The following is a 20913-nucleotide window of genomic DNA, read 5'->3' on the forward strand; positions in this document are numbered from 1 at the left end:
CATGTTGGAGCTGAAGCTAGAAGGGAACTTGGCCACCACCATTTCCAGATGGGAAAATCCAACCATGTTTGTAAACATTTATGGGATTGCACATGTTTTCAGAATAACTTTAAAATTATCTTCTTCTTCTTCTTTTTTTTTTTCTTTCTGGTCTTTCTTCTGCAAGTCAGACTGAAACACCTAGAGATAAACTAAATATATTAAAGCTCAACTAGATTGTTGACATCCAGTATTAGGACACAATGAGGCATTAAAGCTTGGCAGGACTTATTGCTCATCCTTGTAAAAGCTCATTGCTTTATAGCAGCAGAACCTAACAAACTCTTCACCAGTGGACAGAAAAGGCTGGGATTGGCACTTCATAAACAGAAAACCACGTCCAGCCCTCAGTATTTATCCAGCTGGCATACATACAGCAATTCCACCCAGGCACCCAGAGTCAGAAACCGCCAGATCGCCCTGGAAAGGTTATAAAGACTTCACTTCCACGTCAGATGGAGCGCGGGAAGGCAGGCGGGCCAAGTTCCCACACTGGGCAGCAGGAGCCCCCCGCACCCCGGCCCCGCGGCCGCGGCCAGCCCTGGGCAGCACACACCGGGCGCCGCGAAAGCCGCCCGCATGGCCTGCAAGGGTGAGGGTGAGGCGGCCAGGCTACCGCCCACATTGCAGGGCATCCTGCTGAGACCAGGAAACCAAGAAATCAGGAACAAATCGGATTGGAATTAAAAACCACCTCATGCAGGTTCCACGGGCCACCTCCCTCCATTAAACAGCAAGGCGATTTGTAGGCCTTTCTGACCCGCTCTCTGAGGAGCGCGCGGAGAGGATGTAGGGTCAGGGGGGGCAAGCGAACCAGGAAACCGCTGCTCAGGAGAAGACATTTAACTCCGCATTGGGGCGCGCGCACGCTCGCGCACGAAAGCACACACACACACACACACACACACACACACACACACACACACACACGCGTACAAACAACACTAAAAGAATTCCTTCATCAAAAACTGCGCCTATGGATTTGGAATCGGAGTTGATTTCTTTAAAAAAAAAATTCTGAATTTCTCCATTTGATTCAGTTTTTGGCTCGTTTCCTAAGAGATTGGTCCCTTCCAGGTCCAGGGAAACTTTGATCATCCTAAACTAGCATTCGGGAAACAATGAAATGAAAAAAACAACAAAGCACCAAAAGCTGCTGTGGGCAGAAGGCTTCGCCCGGGAATCCGCAGTGGACAGCAGCGTAGGTGGGAGGCGAAGCCGCAGCGAAGGAATCCAGTTCGCCCCGGACAGCCAGGGGCGCGGCGCGCGGAGCGGTCCCGGGAACCGCCACCAGCGAAACTTCCGAAGGTTTGTGGAAGTGGGGACTTGGCGGCTCCGGGGTCAGAACGGAGAGACCCTGGAGGGAGGGACCCCGAGCACAGGCATCGGAGGGGTCGGGGCTGCGCTGGGCTGAGTGGCGTCGGAGTGGTTTGGGAGCCCCTGATGGAGCGCGTGCCTCGCGGGGTGGGAGTCAGGTCCCGGGGATCCGGCCCCCGCGCCTGCCGGTCAGAAGTCCCAGGAGCCGCCGCAGACCCGGCCCGGCTCCGAGGGGGCGAGGCAGCCGGCTGGGGTGGAGGGGGCGGGGTGGGCGGAGTAGGGAAGGGGCGTCGCCTCGGTCGCCCCCGCCCTCCCCGCGGTCATTGGGCGGCCGCCGCGGGGTCCGCGCCACCTTCTCCCCGGCGCACCAGTCCGCCCCCCTGCGCTCCTCCGGGGGCTGGTCCGGCCCCGGCCGCTGACGTCACCGACAAGTTTGCTGCCCTCGGAGCTCCACGTGTGGCGGCGGCGACTGCCCGGGAGGCGGCGGGGAGGCGGGGAGCGCAGTGGCCGCGGCTGCAGACGGGTCCCGCGCAGCCCGGTTCAGCCGCGCCGCTCCCAGGTGGGACCAAGAGCCGCCGGAGCGGCCGGGCGCGCACGGAGAGGGGCGGACGACTGGGCGCGGCCCCTCTGGCTCCTGCTCCGGCAGAGGGACTCGGGGGACCTCGCCCCAGGGCCGGGAGCGCGCACCCAGGCGGGCCGGGGACCGAGCAAGCGGCGGCTTGGAGGCGCTGTCCCCGCCGCGGTCTGGAGCGCGCGGAGCCCAGCGGCCCGGGAGCCGCGCGTACGCTCTCCGGGACCGAGCGAGGGATGCACGATCACTGAGCTGGGACGCGCGCTGAGAGGCTGCTCCTGCCGGGGGCTGAGACGCACTCCTTCGCCACTCGCCGCCGAGATCCCCGTTCCGGCAACTCTCGGGGACCTGGGGCGCCGAGTGCGGCCCCGGGCTGAGGACTTGGGCGAATCTAAGACGATGGTTTCTTAAGCACGGCATCACGTCCCCCTTCCCGCCCCCTCGACCGACCGGAGGCTGGGATCCCGCGCGCGGCTCTGGGGCCTCCATCTCCCGGAGGAGTCCCGGCTGCTGCCGCCTGGGCAGCTCGCACGGCCGCGGGGGCGCAGGGCGATGTGGCCTCGGTCCAGCGCGCAGGAGCCCCCGGAGGATGTCCCGGCAGTTGGCGGAGTCCCGGCCTAGCATGGCCCGCGCGCTGCCCGACGTTGCCTCCGGCTAGGATGGCCCCTCCAGGCCCGGCCGGCGCCCACCCCACCTCGGCCGAGCCGCTGTCCCGCAGCGTCTTCCGCAAGTTCTTGCTGATGCTCTGCTCTCTGCTCACGTCCCTCTACGTCTTCTACTGCCTGGCCGAGCGCTGCCAGACCCTATCTGGCCCCGTCGTGGGGCGGTCGGGCGGCGGCGAGGAGGCGGGGACCCCGGGCCGCGGCGTCCCGGCCGGAGGCCCGGGGGAGCTGGCCGCGTGGCCCGTGGCCGCGCGAAGGAAGCGCCTCCTGCAAGTGCGGCCGCGGCCGAGGCGCCGGCCGCCCGCCCCGCGAGCCGACCGCGAGGAGGCCGGGGAAGAGGAGCCCCCCGGGCTGGCGGGGAGTCTCGGCGGCTCCGGGGCCGGGAGCAGCGTGGCCGAGACTCCGCCGGGGACCTTGGCCCTGCTGCTGGACGAGGGGAGCAAGCAGCTGCCGCAGGCCATCATCATCGGCGTGAAGAAGGGCGGCACGCGGGCGCTGCTGGAGTTCCTGCGCGTGCACCCCGACGTGCGCGCCGTGGGCGCAGAGCCCCACTTCTTCGACCGTAGCTACGACAAGGGCCTCGCCTGGTACCGGTGAGCGGACGTGGGGCAGGGAGTGGGCGGCCGGAGCTCGCGGTGGGGGCTCAGGAGCCCTTGGCGACCCTCACCCAATGCATCTCCCTCCCCGATTTCATCAGAGGGCAGAGGGTCACCAGTAGCTGTCCTTAAGAAGAGGGATCTTTCCCCCACCCTGCCTCTGTCTAAATATGGCGAAATATTTAGTACTAAACCCCTGTATTTTCGATTTGCCATATAGACATTATTTCCACAATAAAGTGGATGAGGGCGGGGGGGTGGATATTTTGGCCTTGGAGATATTTTTCTTTAGTTTTTCGGATTCCTTTTCCCCCAGATAGCCCATCTCTTCATTTTCTCCTACTCTGTGGAAGCAGAGAGAGAGAAAATGTCCCTGCCAAGTTAGAAACCTGCTCACCAATTACTAGATAAGTAACCTAGTGGATCCTTTCCCCAAGGAAACCTGTTTCTATTTCTCGTTTATCTTCTGGGCAGTTCCCTGGGGTTAATGCAGTTTTTGCCATCGCCTATTTATTTGCTTATCTTAACTCTTTGCCAGAGAATTGTCCTGGGTGGTAAGTAATATAGATAATTGTTCTGAGTGGTAAGTAATTCAGACACTTAAAGTGTCTAGAACTAGACTCTAGGTTTGGCGGTATGTATGTGAGTGTGTTTTAAAAAAGGCTTTGTTGGCAATAACTTTTGTTTAGGGCAAGGAAATTGCACAAAATGCCTTCTGTATTTGTGGGAAAGAGTACCTTTTGTCTCTGGACTGGCAGAAACTTTTCTAAAGATCTTCAAACAATTCCCTTTATAAATGAGGTAGCCGAAATTTTTGTTAAAGGAAGAAAAGCGGGGGGGGGGGGGGGGGGGAGTAGGAATCTTGGTAACACTGTGAAAAAACCTTCCTAATGCAGTGTAGGAAACAAGGCTGATTTAGATCTTAATCTTAAATTTGCCAGTCTTCTCAAATTCAGACCACCTTTAATAACAGAATAAGCCAAACTCTAATAAATCTTAGTGTCACCTGGGTTTTGTTTGCCATAAAATAGTGGTGCTTTTTTTTCTCCTCGGAGCATAAGGAAAAATACGCTTAAATTTTCCATTTTCTAAAGTTTTATCTTATTCATTAAATGTTCCTTCTCCTTATTATTTTAACTGAAATGATATTAGAAAAGTTACAACACCATTTAAGTATATTTCAAAAGCCCACTCAATTAGCCATTCATACCCCAAAGAGAAATGGACATGATTTGACAAGTTTATTTACTTGAGAGTCAAGCACAGGAAGCAAATTTACAGTAACCCAACTCAGGAGAAAACGGTTTCGTCCTAAAAGTCAAACTTGAACATTAAACATGTTTCAAACAGTAACTTTCCATTTGTTGGAAAGAAAAACAAACAGCCTTCCCGTGCTATGGGATATATATCATTTAAAATCATCAGCCACTTAAAAAAATCCCCCTGTGTTTCTGTCATTTCTGTTGTGTCCTCTGGGAAGTTCTTATAAAAATGACCTGTTGAATCTGGAAACAACAGGTCCTTCTTCTTAGCACAAAGGCAGCTCTGTTTTTTCCATCAAGGACACAAGAAAGACGTGATTAAAGACCCCCTAAAACTCTTATCTAAAGCAGTTTGCATTGAATGCGGCCCGGTACATGGCTGTAAGTGAACACATTTCAAGCCGACTGCCCCAAAACATCTAAGACAATGTTGGACTCTGAGGTGCTGTTATGTATGGTGAAATATTTAGTACTAACCCCCTGTATTTTCGTTTCGCCACATAGACTTTATTTCCACAAAGTAGGATTGTTTCTTCCCGTTTCAGAGATGAGTAGCTGAGGGTACAGTATATTCAGAGAGCTGGATCTTATTTTCTGTGGACCTTTCTGAGCTTGTGTAAGAGAAGGAAGGTTTCAAGGTAACTAGAAACACAAATTGTTTTTTTTTTTTTAGAAGGGAGAGGCAATTTAGAAAAAGAAGAAAAAGTCATAAACTTTTAGGCTGCTCTCTTGCTTGGAAACTGGATGCATGCTGTAAAGTAAATATCTCCTTGGATTGTTTACTTGGGTAGAGGAGTTTTATAAAGCAATTTATGGTGGTTACAAAAATAACTGCACAGTAGACTTCATGGTTTGGTGGATTTAATTTTCTGAGTGTTGGAGCAATGTCTTTGTTTTACCATTTGCAATGGGCTTTTATTGGATGCATAAATTTAAGTTTAACTCAATTACATGGAAAACTCTTATTAAAAAAGTCCAACCTATGGAGGCTGGATTATGCGATTATTTAATGAAATTTTGCCACAGTTCTCTTTGATCTTGGTTCTGAACTTGGAGTTAGATGTTTGTGGAAAAGACTGAAGACTTAAACATGAAAAAGAAAATCACACACAACACCGTCTATTAGGCACGTTTTAGCTCTTGTGTTTAGGCAGTATTTTAGGTAAAGGGATTCCTTTTAGAGCTTCCTGATTCCGTCCCAGAATTGTAATATAGGATTTCTAACACACACTTATGAAATGCCACCCCTCCCCCCTCCACACACACACAGGAACAGAAAGAAAACCCTAGTCTTTGAGCCCTGAAGTGAGTTATTCCAAGCAAAAAAAAAAAAAAAATCGGTACAATATTTTTTAGATGCTCTTTGACATGGGAGAATCATGCAAATCTAGCCTTGTTTTTTCACCTCCTGAAGTTTCTCTCCATTTGCCAGAATAGTTTGTTGTGGCAGCGCCCCCTACCGTCCTGATGATGGCACAAATCTGTTGCTGATGAGAAGTTGGGAGAAAAATCTCTTGGAAATTGAGTTTGATCGTTTAAAACGCTTGTTGCTAGGACGTGTCAATACATTTCTCTCTCTGGGGAAGAAAATTAATGGTACTTTTTAAACTACATCCCAGAAATAGTGTAATCAATAGTTTCTTCGTTTGGACAAGTGTGTAGCAAAGCTTAAGAAAACGAGTTTATTCAAAATCTCTAAAAAGGAAATTATTCATATTGATTTAAACTGTCCGAATAGTACTGTCAAATCAGTGAAACATAGGGACATTTTACTATGCCAGGGAATTTGTTAATGATAATTTAGGGAGCTCCAGTGGAGTTTTCTGGATATGAAACTCCGCCCTGATGGGGTTTAGAAAACATTCCACATGACTTAATTTAGCCGACATGCTATCAAGGACGACGACAAATGTCTGGCTCACGCATCACTGGAAAGCAGTCCTTCGCCATGCTCTGTCTCCGTGTCCATTGGATGTGTGGCGGGTTCCTCGAGCAAAGTGGGGAATTGTTGCATTAATTTCAAAACTTTAAGATTTCTTCTGAAAGTTAAGACCAGATACCTCTGCTGTAGTTCAAGACCCGGTGAACTTGGAATTCAATAAGAACCCCCCTCCTCCACTCTGCTTGTATATTTGCACCAATTATAATGTATGGTTATTTTTCTCCTAAAAAGATACCTTAGCTTTTATCTTACCTCCTAAGATAAAAAATGCCTATTTATAAAGTATTTAAAGATACGTGTGTGCGCTTATGCATACTATGTATTTATATATGTATGTATATGTTTGCATTCTGTAACACTTCAGCCTTTTATTTTGGGACAAGATAGTTAAGTGTTCCTTGTCTAATCTCTTATGCTAGCATGTCTCATTCCTATATTTTGATTCAGTTTTTTTAGTGAGACCGGATGATTTCCACAGAGAAAAATGTTGCCAATATTATTTTACTCCGTGGCAGTGGTCCCCAGCCTTTTAGGCACCAGGAACAGTTTGGTAGAAGACAATTTTTCCACAGACTTGGGGTGGGGGATGGTTTCAGAATTATCCAAGTGTATTCCATTTATCGTGCACTTTATTTCTGTTATGGTTACATGAGCTCCACCTCTGATCATCAGGCTTTAGGTCCCGGAGCTTGGGGATCCCCGTGTAGTATCCAGGAAGATCAGAGGTGACTCAGCTTGGAGTTCAGAAGATGCTTCTTTCCATGGCTTCAGAATGTGAAGCTCTCTGGCCCTTCCCGATCACGGCCTTGTTTATCATCCTGGGGAGAGGCAGGCTGAGCAGAGGCCCTTTCGGTTTGTATCGGGGGTGATGGGCGTCTCAGAGCAGCTGGGAGCAGCTGCAGAGCACCCCGTGTTCGCTTTCCCACCCTTGTGAGCCACCAGCCCTTCTGCAGGAAGGGTGGGGGATGAAATTCGAGCCACAGGAGTCTGGCCACCCATGCAAGGTCCTGGGGACTGCCATCCAAAGAGGCCCTGTGTCCTCAGAAGGGAGTGAAGGACCTTGGAAGGGCTGAAAGGTCGAGGGGGGAAGTGGGGAGAAGCAGCTTTGGGCCCCGAGTCCTGTGTCTTTGGAGGGGGAAAGGGCATCATGTCTTTCATGCATTTGCTCCCAGGAGTCCTCAGTGACTGGACGCATTCCATCGAGTGGGAGGTTGCAGACGGTGCCTTCGAGACGCCTCATGCTGCCATTTTGTTTGGCCTGGGTTCATCCCCTGGTAGACCTCCCCGGCAAGACAAGTTCAACAGTCTCGTCTCTGTGTGTGTGTGTGTGTGTGCGCGTGCACTCAGGTTTGTGCGTGAACCCACATTCAAGAGCAGGCAGCCAGTAGGTGGACAGATGATAGAACTGATAACAGGAATGTTACTTAGTGGTTCGGGAACTTCTGAGCAGTATCAGACTCAAGTGAAACAGGGTCTAGGATATTGAGTCCAGCCATTAAAACAACAACAACAGCAAAGCCATGCTTGGTACAGTCCGGAGCGGGAATGCCTGGTGTGAGTGATTATTCGCTTAGAGTGATGAGCTTCATCACTTGCTGATAGAGCGTATGTGAAGCGCACGGCCATCTAGGAGCAAAAATCCTTTTGTCATCTCCTGCCTTCCCTTAAAAAAAAAAAAAACCTAAGAATGGTCTGGCCCAAATATTTGTCTCATGGAAATGTCTGTGGATGGGCCCAGAAAGAGGACATGCCAAATCTGTGTTCTGGAGGGGCCATGAGAACAAAATAAGCTTTTGCAGTTAATGACAAGAGGGAGTGACCTTACATAGGCCAGAAGCTCCCGTCTTAGGAGGAGAGTGTCACAGAGCAAACACACCCACTTGATATAAACAACTAAGGCTTGCCTGTCTCTACGGGATGCGTTTGAACAACTGCACATCATACTTACCATCACTCAGGTTGCTGGGTCGGAAACTTCATAGATGTAGCGCTTTTCCTTAGGGAAAAGCTTTCCCTTTCTCCACCAAGGAACAGGAACTTAGCTGATAAAGAGCATCATTTTTCCATGTGCTTCCTAGTGATACTGGACTTGAAGCTTTGAGAAAGTTTGTTTCTCCTTAAGTGATGAATCCTTATTGTGGAAATGAGGTTTCTTATTAAGGCATATGCCTTTAATATTATAACCAGAGGAAATTGCACTTCAGTAATATTTTGGCTGCCTAGTCTTTGCGTTTGTAAGAATGTCTTTAAAATGTTTGCCAGCACTTTAAAATCTTTGCTAATTTGATACAGTTAAAAAGTCTCTACGGGCATAGGGATATTGATACAGTTAATAAATTAGCCTATATGAAATAAACTTATGTGAAACCAGAACCTAGAAATTGAGGAAATGCCGAGTTTAGAGATCTGAAGCATATTCCCAGCTGCTTGCCTCCAGTGATACAACTTCTGATTTTTTTATATCACTCATGTGGTCATGACTGTTACATTTAATCTGTGGTCCTTTGAAAGCTGTATTCCAGAAGTTCAGATTTGCTGTCAGATGGCTATAAATGTGGGCTTCCCAGGTGGCTCAGTGGTAAAGAATCCACATGCCAATGCAGGAGACTCAGGTTCCATCCCTGGATTGGGAAGATCCCCTGGAGAGGGAATGGGAACCCACTCCAGTACTGTTGCCTGAAAAATCCCATGGACAGAGGAGCCTGGCTGTTTACAGTCAATGAAGTCCTAAAGAGTGGGACGTGGCTTAGTGACCAAACACGCACATAGGCGGTAAATGTTTAAAAAAAGAAAAGAGGAAATATTTAGTAAGAAGGAAACTTAGTACTTGATGTTAGGCTTGTGATATTCTTGCAAACTTTTAAAAAAGAAAAAAAATCCTGTTCAGGGACTCTTGAGAGCAGCCCACTTTGAATGTGACATTTAGCGCCACCTAGTGGGAGGGAGAGTCAGCAAGGAACCCAAAGGGCTGAACTTGGAAAACTTCATCATGATCAGAGTATATTTGGTCTCCCCATTTTTTTAAAACAAAAAACAAGGAGGGAAAATCATGTTGGGTAGCACTTACAGCCTCTCTGCCTGAGCCCGCTCTTTCAGGCAGGGAGGTTATCCTTTCGAGAGAAATAAAAAAGACCTGCCTTAACAGTAAACCTGAAAAGCAAGGTAGAAGTGATTAGGAGATTTGTATTAGAAATGTGCATGCCTGAAAGAAATACCATATGCCCCAGATTAGTTTTGTTAGTGTGTTTTGCCTCTGTTTCTTAAAACCAGCTTCACATGAAAATACTTCCAGATGATTTTTATTTCAACATCAGTCATGCAGTCTTATTTCTTCCACCCTGTGGGACAGGCTCTTGAGGAGGGTCCCAGGATTCTTAGGGGGTGGCACCCGGAAGCCTGTTTAACCCTTGACATGCCTGAGATACACTTTGGAAGATCTGTCTGTGTGGGACAGTCTTATAGGAAGGTCCTTTCAGAGTTTCCAGCAGGAGACGGCTTCCTGTGAAGCCGTCCAGGGCCTGGGGAGCAGAGTGGGCAGGTACACAATACTATATGTAAAATAGATAACCAGCGGTGGACCTACTGTATAGCACAGAGAACTCTACTCAGTATTTTGTAATAACCTATATGGGAAAAATATCTGAAAAAAACAGATAAGTGAGTGTATCTGAATCACTTTGTTCTAGAGGTGAAATTAATGCAACATTGTAAGTCAACTCAACTCCAGTTTTTTTTTTTTTTTTTAAGTAAGCATGGGTGGTAAGGGGCTTATAGGAATGTTACAGTGGAGGAACCTGGCAGACCCTGCCCAATCCAGGTGATGTGGGTGACATCCCCTTGTTTTCCTATGGAGATCCTGTGTGTGTGTGTGTGTGTGTGTGTGTGTGTGTGTGTGTGTTTGAGTCAGTCAGTCATGTCCAACTCTTTGCGACCCCATAGACTGTAGCCCACCAGGCTCCTCTGTCCATGGGATTCTCCAGGCAAAAATACTGGAGTGGGTTGCCATTTTCTTCTCCAGGGAATCTTCCCAACCCAGGGATTGAACCTGAGTCTCCCACATTGCAGGCAGATTCTTTACCATCTGAACCACCAAGGAAGCCCCTGAGATCTTGTATCCCCTGGTGTAGTACAGGAAGGAAGGCTTCATGTGCGGGAGTTTCTGGCCCCACCAAATGCTCAACCACCGTCTGGTCGTGAGAAAACATGAAGGGAGGGGGCAGCCACAAAATGCCTGAGCAGCATTCTTCACAAATGTCAAGATCGAGACTAGCAAAGTAAGGCTAAAACACTTGTCACCACTGGGAGCAGATGAAAGAGACTAATTACTAACGAGTACATAGAATCTGGTACCGTCCACTGGGTCCCAGGAATAGAAAAAGGGTGTTGATGAAAAACTGAGGGTATGTGACTGGCGTGTGTGGTTGAGTTCATGGTGTCATAGCAAGGTTAGTTTCCTGGTTTGATCCTTTACCAGGGAAGATGATAACCTCAGGGGAAGCTGTCTGGGTGAAGGGGTTTCTGAGAATTTTCTGTACTGTTTTGTTTACAATTTTCTTGTCTAGAATGATCCCAAAACCAAGAGGAAAAGAGCATCATTAACAAAGAAGGCAGAGGGGTGGGATGAGGGTTCAAGAAGGGCTCGAGAGGGAGGGCTTATATATGTACTTACAGCTGATTCATGGTATTCTACAGCAGAAACTAACCCAACATTGTAAAGCAGTTATACTCCAATTAAAAAAAAAAAAGAACAGAAAAACAAAAACAAAGAAGGCAGCGGGCAGGAGGGCTCATTCTGAAACCCTCTACCAAGCGAGCCCCTTTGCTCCTCTCCTTCCAGCTGCCCCCACCCCCCATCACGCCCCCCAGCATGGGCTAGCAAGCTCCCCTCCATGCCAGCACCTGTTGCTCTAGACATGCTGATCTTTCCCTCAGCTTATTTCATAATAAAGTTGGCTCAGGGCTCCCCTTCCTGCTCTCTTGTCTCTGAAACATGGGCAGAGACAGTTTTGTGTTCCTTTTCTGTTCTTTGTGGCTGGCAAGTGTCACATCACGAGGGTATAAAGTCACCAGCCCTGACTGAAGCCCTCTCAGGCTGGAGAGCAAAAGCTTTGATGTCGGTGATGGGTTTTTGAGGACACAAAGCGCTGAAGTGGGAGTCAGAGGAAAATCTGACGTGGGCATCTGGCTTTGTATGTTGTTGCTTGCAATCAAGGAGGAGGAGTTGTCAGGGCTGGGGAAGCTGCCGATGTAGGTTAGAGGGATGGGTGGACCCATGCCTGTGGATGCGCCTTAAGCTGGGATAACAACACAGTCTAGATTTTAGGGGTGAGCTTAAATATTCTTTTTTTTTAAAAATATTTATTTGGCTGCACCAGGTCTTGGGGCAAATGGGCTCTTTAATTGCAGCATGTGGGGTCTAGTTCCCTGACCAGGGATCAACCCCGGCCCCCTGCATGGTGTCTTAGCCACTGGACCGCCAGGGAAGTCCCCTCAGTTTAAATAGTCTATCTCCTCACTTGACCTTGTGCTTCAACCTTTGGTTTAGACCCTGGCTTGTGAGACCCGCTGCAGCAGCGATGCAGATCTGGACCAGTTGCAGGTGTGCAAGAGAGGGAGGAGAGGAGAAAGTCCAGCTTCCATAGTGCTGGAGGGCTGGACCAGGGTGATCTGGGTGGCTCTTGCTGCTGGAACGGCTAAGCCTGGGATGCCAGCGTTATCAGACTCCAAGTTCCCGTCTGGGCGGCATACTGGCGTTTTCTGCTTCTGATTTTAAACACACAGTGGTGCATCGGAGGCTCTGACTTAATAGAATTATGAAAATCTGCTTCAGAACATCTCCTTTGATATTTTTAACGACTGTCAAAATAAAAATTACCTTTTTACTAGAGCAAAACAAGAAAACAACTCTGGCTACATCTTGAGACTCAAAGAAGATAACAGTATTTCCTCTTAATCCTTGACTTACTTACCTTGATTGAATCTGTTTTATGAACCTGTGTCATGCCAAGGACAAGCTATTAAATGCTTGTGTAGATAAAAATAATTTCTGTGATTTAATGCTATTCTGGGCTTGTTTGGCATTTTTCCACCTTAGGTGGCATACACTTTTCTTCATGCAGTTTGGAACTTTATAAATATACCAAAATATTTGAACCTGCAACGTACGTTTGATGAAATGTCATTTTCATTTCTATTTCATTTATTTTCACTCTGATTTGTGTTATTTTCTTCCTTCTAATAACTGTGGGCTCAGGTGGTTCTTCTTTTTCTGATTCCTTGGGGGGTAAAGTTAGGTTGTTCATTTGACTTTCTTGAATGCAGGCATTTATCACTATGAACCTCCCTCTTAGAACTGCTTTTACTGCATCCCCTAAGGTTTTGGAGTGTTTCCTTTCCATTTTTATTTGTCTCAAGTTATTTTTAAAATTTACTTTTTGATGTGTTCTCTGACTCATTGGTTGCTGTCTGACTCATCGTGTTGTTCAGACTCTACGTATTTGTGAATTTTCTATTTTTCTTCTTCTCACTGATTTCTAGCTTCATACCATTGTGGTCCGAAAAGACACATACCATGATCTCAAGGTTCTTAAATGTGTTAAGACTAGATCTGTGGTCCAGCCTATGACCCACCCGGGAGAATGTTCTGTGATGTTCAGAGTTCATCTGTAGGCATATCAGAAATCCTGAGCCATCCAAGTGATTTATCACCCATCCATTAAAAAATAACAATCAGCATGGGGGGAAAAATCCTCTTTATTTAGTGGTCCTGATGAGCAAGTCTAAATGGCTGAATGGGGATGCCAAAATATTGTCAGGAATATAATGAGAAGGTGGCTGGCTGCTCCTGGAAGTGGGGGGCAGGGTGAGTTGGTGGTTGTACTCATTCCTTAGGATCTCCAACCCTGTGCTCTCTTTTGACTGTGGGAAACCCCCAACCAGACCACCCTGAACATGGCTGAGTCATCGCCAAAGTCCATCTTTCTTATTCTTTTCTGAAGTATTTCAGATCGACACTTTTTTCTTTAGAAGTGTTAATACTCCCAGTCAGGCAATAGCCTAGTTTTTACCCCCCAGCACTCTTCTGTTGATCTTCATTATTATTGTTATTAATAACTTTTATCTAATTATTCTGCCAATTGGTCATTAGTAGTGCCAGGCTCTATACTATAGTGGTTAGGTCATTGCCAAATAAGACATGACTGTCGATTTGCATTTCTTTGGTTCTAACAATCAGAAACTGTAAAGAAAATTGGAATTAGAAGGTATCTTAGAGATTGTCTTCTGCCTATGAAAAAACAGGGTGCCTTGCCTAAGATTAAACCAAAGACAAGTGCTCAGAACTTCTATTTTTCATGGTAAAATTCTGGAGACTACAACTGGGAAACCATTGCTTGCTCTAAATTACATAAATTTTATTTTGGAGGATTTATATCAATGGCAAAAATATTCCAGAGAATGGAACAATTGATAGCATTATTTTCTCTCCTTCCAAGACTGGTGATTAAAACAGTGAATCAAGTTGAGTCAGTGATCAGTTCATCTTTGCATTTCTGGCTTTCATCTCAGATGTTTTCACCAATATTTTGATGCTTATAGATTTTGGAACCCAGCTAGCACCATTGGCCTATGGATCCTAGTAAGTAATTTGTTTTATGGTTGTTACCTGTTTGTAAAAGATTAGTGGGAGAAATCCAAGTACAGACAGGATAACGTTTTCTTTTTCTCTCTTGAGCATTTGGAATAGGAAGTAATCAATCAAATTATAGGAATAAAATTCCTTTCCCTTTTTCAGAGTTCTCATTTGGATTAGAGCTCTCCTTTCAATAGGAACTATCAAAGTTGCCAGGCTGGTTTGAGTGACAAAGTCAAAAATGGTATGTTTGTTACGGTCATAAATCTTTGCAGATACTCATTACGCTCAGGTATTTTAAAGAGGCAACTGGATTAAGCTGCAGTGAAAGTTACATTCCCAGGGCTAACTGCTCCCCCCTCGTCACCTTTCTTAACTGAAGCCATGTTTGCTGCCAGTGGATGCTTTGAAAATTTCTGGCCCTACAAACAGGCTTCAGTGATGAAGCGATTTCGTTTTACAAACAAAGCTGTCGAGTAAACAAATCTGGCATCTGGTCCTTTTTCTTAATTTTCTGCTGGACTTTAATTATTCTTGTAGTTTTCTTTCATCAAATGTTGTGGGATTTTTTTTCTTTTTTAAGAAATAAAGGCTGCTTGTTTTTCTTTCCAATGAGGTCTTTCTCTTTCTTCTTGCTATAGGAGGACTTGAGATTACAACAGTATCTGTTAAAAAGGCTTTCCCCAAAGCCAGAGGGTCTGCTAAAATGACCTGCTAAGGTTTAATGATGGAAAGAAAATACATTTAATCTGTTTCATATTTATACGGGGGGAGGTCATGGGGAGCTAATGCTTGTGATGAAAATTCTTGGGGTTTTCAGGTGCACTTGCTTTGTGGCAAAGGGTGGCAAGTTGGAAGCAAATATTGGAGAAACCACTTCTCGGCTCCAGTTGACAGTTAACAGGAAGGTAGACTTCTAATTCGGAGAAGGCAATGGCACCCCACTCCAGTACTCTTGCCTGGAAAATCCCATGGACGGAGGAGCCTGGTAGGCTGCAGTCCATGGGGTCGCTAAGAGTTGGGCACGACTGAGCGACTTCACTTTCACTTTTCCCTTTCGTGCATTGGAGAAGGAAATGGCAACCCACTCCAGTGTTCTTGCCTGGAGAATCCCAGGGACTGGCGAGCCTGGTGGGAGGCTGTCTACGGGGTCACACAGAGTCGGACATGACTGAAGTGACCTAGCAGCAGCAGCAGCAGACTTCTAATTGCCATACCCTCTGATTTCTCTAAAGAATCTTGGGATATTGATTTTTTAGAAACCATAGTGAGAAATAATTAACATATTCAAAACAAAAACTCAGAAAACCCAAAATTCTGCAAAGAATGGAGTAAATCAACCTCATCTGACCCAAAGTGGCTGCTAGTTTTTAGCCTTTGGCTTGCAGTGAAGATCCGCGTCAGCAACAAAAATCTGGTGCGTACTAAGAGTTTTTCAAACTCTGAATTGCAAGACATTGGTGTACAGTAAAGCCAATTACTATTTTTTAATGGAAGGGGTTATAATAGCATAAAATAGGAGAGTGAATCCCAGGTAGTAACCCAGAGAAATATTACCTTGACAAAGTTGCTTCAGGTATGAACATAGATAAGTAGATCAGGTGTGTGCAGGAAGGTTGGAGATAAAATGTACTTGTCAGTAGTGGATCTCATTAGAAAAAACTTTGAAAAACACTGGCCACTGTGAGCAGAGGTCCTGTGTGAAAAGACTGCAATGAACATGCCAGGGGTGTCCCTCCAGGAACTCACCTCAGTCTTTGTCCACCTTCTGTCTCCGGGCCCTGGAACTTTACCTCTCACAGGAGAGATTCGCTATTTGTTTAGTGAAACAAAAATGATGCCTTAGGTCATGGGTCAGCAGTTTTTTTGTGGAAAGGGCCAATAGTAAATGTTTTAGATTTTGTTAGTCAGACGGTCTCCATCACAAGTATTCAACTGTTTCTTAGCAGGAGAGCAGCCTTGTTGTTTTTCAGTCACTCAGTCTGTCTGACTCTCTGCAACCCCATGGACTGCAGCACACCAGGCTTCCCTGTCCTCCACTGTCTCCTGGACTTTGCTCAGATTCATGTCCATTGAGTTGGTGATGCTAGCCATCTTATCCTCTGCCGCCCTCCTTTTGCCTTCAGTCTTTCTCAGCATCATGGTCTTTTCCAATGAGTGGACTCTTTGCATCAGGTGCCCAAAGTATTGGAGCTTCCTTATATAAATGATGGATGTGGCTACCTCCCAATATGTAAATGAATGGGCTTGGCTATCTCCTAGTAAAACTTTATTGACCAACACAAGCCTTTGGCTCACTGGACATGCTTTTCAGACTTCTAGGACAGGCTAAAAGCTTCATGTATGTCCCTGGACCTTCCCTTACTTTACTGATCATGTAACTCTCAGGTGAGTATCCATCATGGGAGGTGTTGAGGATGCATGATGTAGCTGATGGACTCCCCACAAGGTATCACTCAGAAACTACAGCTCCTCTTAGCCAGATGAGGCTAGAAGAGTCCATCCTGGGAGTGGCCTGTGGGAACTTTTTGAAATATGCAGACTTGTGCAGGATGATGGCATTTCATGTAAAAGTGATTCATGTGCTCAATGACAAACATTTTACTTTAGAAAAGCCATCATATAAACAGATCCAAGAGGTCTTTGGTCTTTTTTTAATATATATAAAAACAGTTTAATAATGCAGTTTGCTGTTTCCTTGACTTCGTGTTTGAGTATGTGCTTAATTTACATACATCTTCCTCCACGTCTCCATTTTTCCTTCAGTCTTTTGGATGCCTGGGCATCCTGCGATGGGGTCACTTGACCTCTGTCCTGAAATGCAGTCCCACCATGTGGTTCCAGCCAACAGTTTGAGTTTGCAGGTGAGGAGTGAGACATCAAACTGGGATCAAAGTGTCAGGAAGGATTTTTGAGGCTATTTCATGGCATGTGTAGGGAGACTAATAATATTTTGATAGAAGCCAATATGCCTGAAATATTACAATTTCAATGCATAATCAACAGTAAACCATTATCAATGAGATATTTTGCATTTTTCATACAAAATCTTCCAACTCTCAGGTGCCTTTTATTTTTTAACACTTTATTTTTTAAGTTTAAAATTTTTTAGTTGTGCCACATGGCACGTGGATTTTAGTTCTCTGACCACAGATTGAACCCGTGCCCCCTGCATTGGAAGGCAAATTTCTAACCACTGCACCGCCAGGGAAATCCCTTTTTTTCTTTTAATTGCAGATTGGGCTCTTTGGATGGATACTTATGGCTTCCTGCATTAGTTTTTACACACAAGTAGCATCTGATTGATATTCCTATTTAATTTTCTTGAACGTTCTGGGAAAAGTGCAGTGGCTAATTTCCAAGGCAGTGCTGGATGAGCCTATTCTAAACTCCATCACAAGGGTAGAAAGCAAAATAAACTTGCTTTAAGAATCCCTATCTTTTTGAAAACTCACTCAAAAATTCCCTGAAAGAATGAAGATATTTGAATACTTTGTGTTTTCTCTTACCAACACTGAAATTCAAAGTTTCAACCATGGATATTCTTTCATTGGTGACATCTTATTTCTTCTCAATGAATGCCTAATAGCGGACATTGTAATGCTTCTGATATTTTCCTTTTCACTGGGAATTTTGGTGATGACGAGAAAGCATTAAAAAAAGGGAGGGGGAGAAAAAACTGAGAAAAGCAAACCAATGTATTCCTACTATTTGACTCACAAATTTATTGCTTGTGGGAAAAAATTGCTTCTACAGTGTTCAATGTAAGTTGATGGCAGTAATTTCTGTCTGATTCACAGAGGCTCATGGAGAAAGGACTTGGAGGACATTGCAAGTTGAAAATGGCTTAAAATAAGGATACTCGAGTATCTAAAGTTCAGAAGCTATTTTCATGGCATCTCTCTAGGTTTAGTCTTGGAATGTTGTAACTAATTAATCTATTTCACTGTGGTGGTCCTTTTCTAGGTCACTCAGAAACTGAGGTGGGGGGCCTTTAAATAGCATGGTGATGGATCAAGGGGATCAATTTGGAGAAGAGGAGGGAAGGGGAGTGTGTGAGGTTTGCAGAGAACTGTGGCAACCCCCTGCAGTATTCTCACCTGGGAAATGCTATGGACAGAGAAGGCTGGCGGGCTACAGTCCCTGGGGTCCAAAAGAGTCAGACACAACTTAGCAACTAAAAAACAACAACAAGAACAAACAAGTTCAGTTCCTAGAGAGTTGAGATTTAGTACAAAGTCTGTGAAACTCAAACAGGAACTGAATATCACAAAACTAAATCCAGTCACACCATTCTGAGCCTACGGTGCCCTTGAGAGCTTCGGTTCAGTTCAGTTCAGTCACTCAGTCGTGTCCGACTCTTTGCGACCCCATGAATCGCACCATGCCAGGCCTCCCTGTCCATCACCAACTCCCAGAGTTCACTCAGAGTCACGTCCGTCGAGTCAGTGATGCCATCCAGCCATCTCATCCTCTGTCGTCCCCTTCTCCTCTTGCCCCCAATCCCTCCTAGCATCAGGAGTTTTCCAGTGAGTCAACTCTTCGCATGAGGTGGCCAAAGTACTGGAGTTTCAGCCTTAGCATCATGCCTTCCAAAGAAATCCCAGGGCTGAGCTCCTTCAGAATGGACTGGTTGGATCTCCTTGCAGTCCAAGGGACTCTCAAGAGTCTTCTCCAACACCACACTTCAAAAGCATCAATTCTTCGGCGCTCAGCCTTCTTCACAGTCCAACTCTCACATCCATACGTGACCACAGGAAAAACCATAGCCTTGATTAGACGGACCTTTGTTGGCAAAGTAATGTCTCTGCTTTTGAATATGCTATCTAGGTTGGTCATAACTTTTCTTCCAAGGAGTAAGCGTCTTTTAATTTCATCCATCTGCAGTGATTTTGGAGCCCCCAAAAATAAAGTCTGACACTGTTTCCACTGTTTCCCCATCTATTTCCCATGAAGTGATGGGACCAGATGCCATGATCTTCATTTTCTGAATGTTGAGCTTTAAGCCAACTTTTTCACTTTCCACTTTCACTTTCATCAAGAGGCTTTTGAGTTCTTCTTCACTTTCTGCCATAAGGGTGCTGTCATCTGCATATCTGAGGTTCTTGATATTTCTCCCGGCAATCTTGATTCCAGCTTGTGCTTCTTCCAGCCCAGCGTTTCTCATGATACACTCTGCATATAAGTTAAATAAGCAGGGTGACAATATACAGCCTTGACGTACTCCTTGTCCTATTTGGAACCAGTCTGTTGTTCCATGTCCAGTTCTAACTGTTGCTTCCTGACCTGCATACAGATTTCTCAAGAGGCAGATCAGGTGGTCTGGTATTCCCATCTCTTTCAGAATTTTCCACAGTCTATTGTTATCTACACAGTCAAAGGCTTTGGCATAGTCAATAAAGCAGAAATAGATGTTTTTCTGGAACTCTCTTACTTTTCCCATGATCCAGTGGATGTTGGCAATTTGATCTCTGGTTCCTCTGCCTTTTCTAAAACCAGCTTGAACATCAGGAAATTCACAGTTCACATATTACTGAAGCCTGGCTTGGAGAATTTTGAGCATTACTTTACTAGCATGTGAGATGAATGCAATTGTGCAGTAGTTTGAGCATTCTTTGGCATTGCCTTTCTTTGGGATTGGAATGAAAACTGACCTTTTCCAGTCCTGTGGCCACTGCTGAGTTTTCCAAATTTGCTGGCATATTGAGTGCAGCTGGAGAAGGAAATGGCAACCAACTCCAGTGTTCTTGCCTGGAGAATCCCAGAGACAGGGGAGCCTGGTGGGCTGTCGTCTCTGGGGTTGCACAGAGTCGGACATGACTGAAGCAACTTAGCAGCAGCATTGAGTGCAGCACTTTCACAGCATCATCTTTCAGGATTTGAAATAGCTCAACTGGAATTCCATCACCTCCACTAACTTTGTTTGTAGTGATGCTTTCTAAGGCCCACTTGACTTCACATTCCAGGATGTCTGGCTCTAGGTCATTGATCACACCATTGTGATTATCTGGGGTATACAAATGACTGCAAGAAATCTTTGCTCAGCTAATATCCTGATTAAAATGAAACCAGTCACCCCATAGCCATCTGCACTTGTGCGACAGAACGGAAGAGCGTTTTCATTGTATGGCCAGATTACTATGTAATTGCAGCAGTGGAGAAAGTAGAACACTTGAAGGGGAAGAGAAAGAGAAACACTTTGGAACAAATGCCTCAGAGGCCACCGATAAAGGGGCCTAGAGACCCACGTCGGGGGTGTGAGGTGGGAAAGGTGGTTCAGGTCTGGCTGGTGGGTGCCCTTGTTCTCCGTAGATTCCTCTGGGGATTTTTGTGTGTCATGGCATGATTCATTTCCAACAGATTTGTAAGTGAAGTGAAAGTCACACTGTATCAGCGTGCCTGCTGGGATGACTGTCCAAGACAGCATAGCTAAAAAAGAGGGTTTGGGGAAAATACGACAAAATGTCAAATGTGATTTCTTATAACAGATTATTGATTTCTTGGGGAGAGAGAACAGGAAAATCGTGAGTGGCATGATATGATGTGTGAACAGAGATATACATATGTAATAGGTAATTATTATGAAGTCCTTACAAATCCTGGTAGCTCAGTTGGTAAAGAATCCACCATCAATGCAGGAGACCCCGGTTTGATTGCTGGGTCAGGAAGATCCACTGGAGAAGGGATAAGCTACCCACTTCAGTATCCTTGGGCTTCCCTTGTGGCTCAGCTGGTAAAGAATCCACCTGCAATGTGGGAGACCTGGGTTCCATCCCCAGGTTGGGAAGATCCCCTGGAGAAGGGAAAGGCTACCCACTCCAGTATTCTGGCCTAGAGAATTCCATGGACTGTATAGTCCATGGGGTCACAAAGAGTTGGACACAACTGAGTGAC

The 20913-nt window shown here is 46.0% G+C and overlaps 1 protein-coding gene across 2 annotated transcripts in view; it reads left to right on the forward strand.

Annotated features, from left to right (window-relative positions):
- The first annotated feature begins 499 nt into the window (after positions 1 to 499).
- LOC147351993 (heparan sulfate glucosamine 3-O-sulfotransferase 3A1) overlaps positions 500 to 20913 on the forward strand; it is an 88049-nt gene continuing 67635 nt past the window's right edge. Inside the window, exon 1 of one of the 2 annotated variants that reach the window (XM_086355521.1) lies at positions 500 to 1347. In XM_086355521.1, the coding sequence (XP_086211647.1) occupies positions 1166 to 1347 (182 nt within the window). In that variant the 5' untranslated portion in view covers positions 500 to 1165. Of the gene's footprint in view, positions 1348 to 2586; positions 3183 to 20913 lie in introns of those variants that run through there. The other variant, XM_086355520.1, reaches the window with a different exon arrangement.

The sequence above is a fragment of the Bos grunniens genome, chromosome 19 (genome assembly GCF_055505025.1).
Source record: "Bos grunniens cultivar Pamir isolate PY7600 chromosome 19, Bosgru_T2T1.0, whole genome shotgun sequence".
Taxonomy (NCBI): domain Eukaryota; kingdom Metazoa; phylum Chordata; class Mammalia; order Artiodactyla; family Bovidae; genus Bos; species Bos grunniens.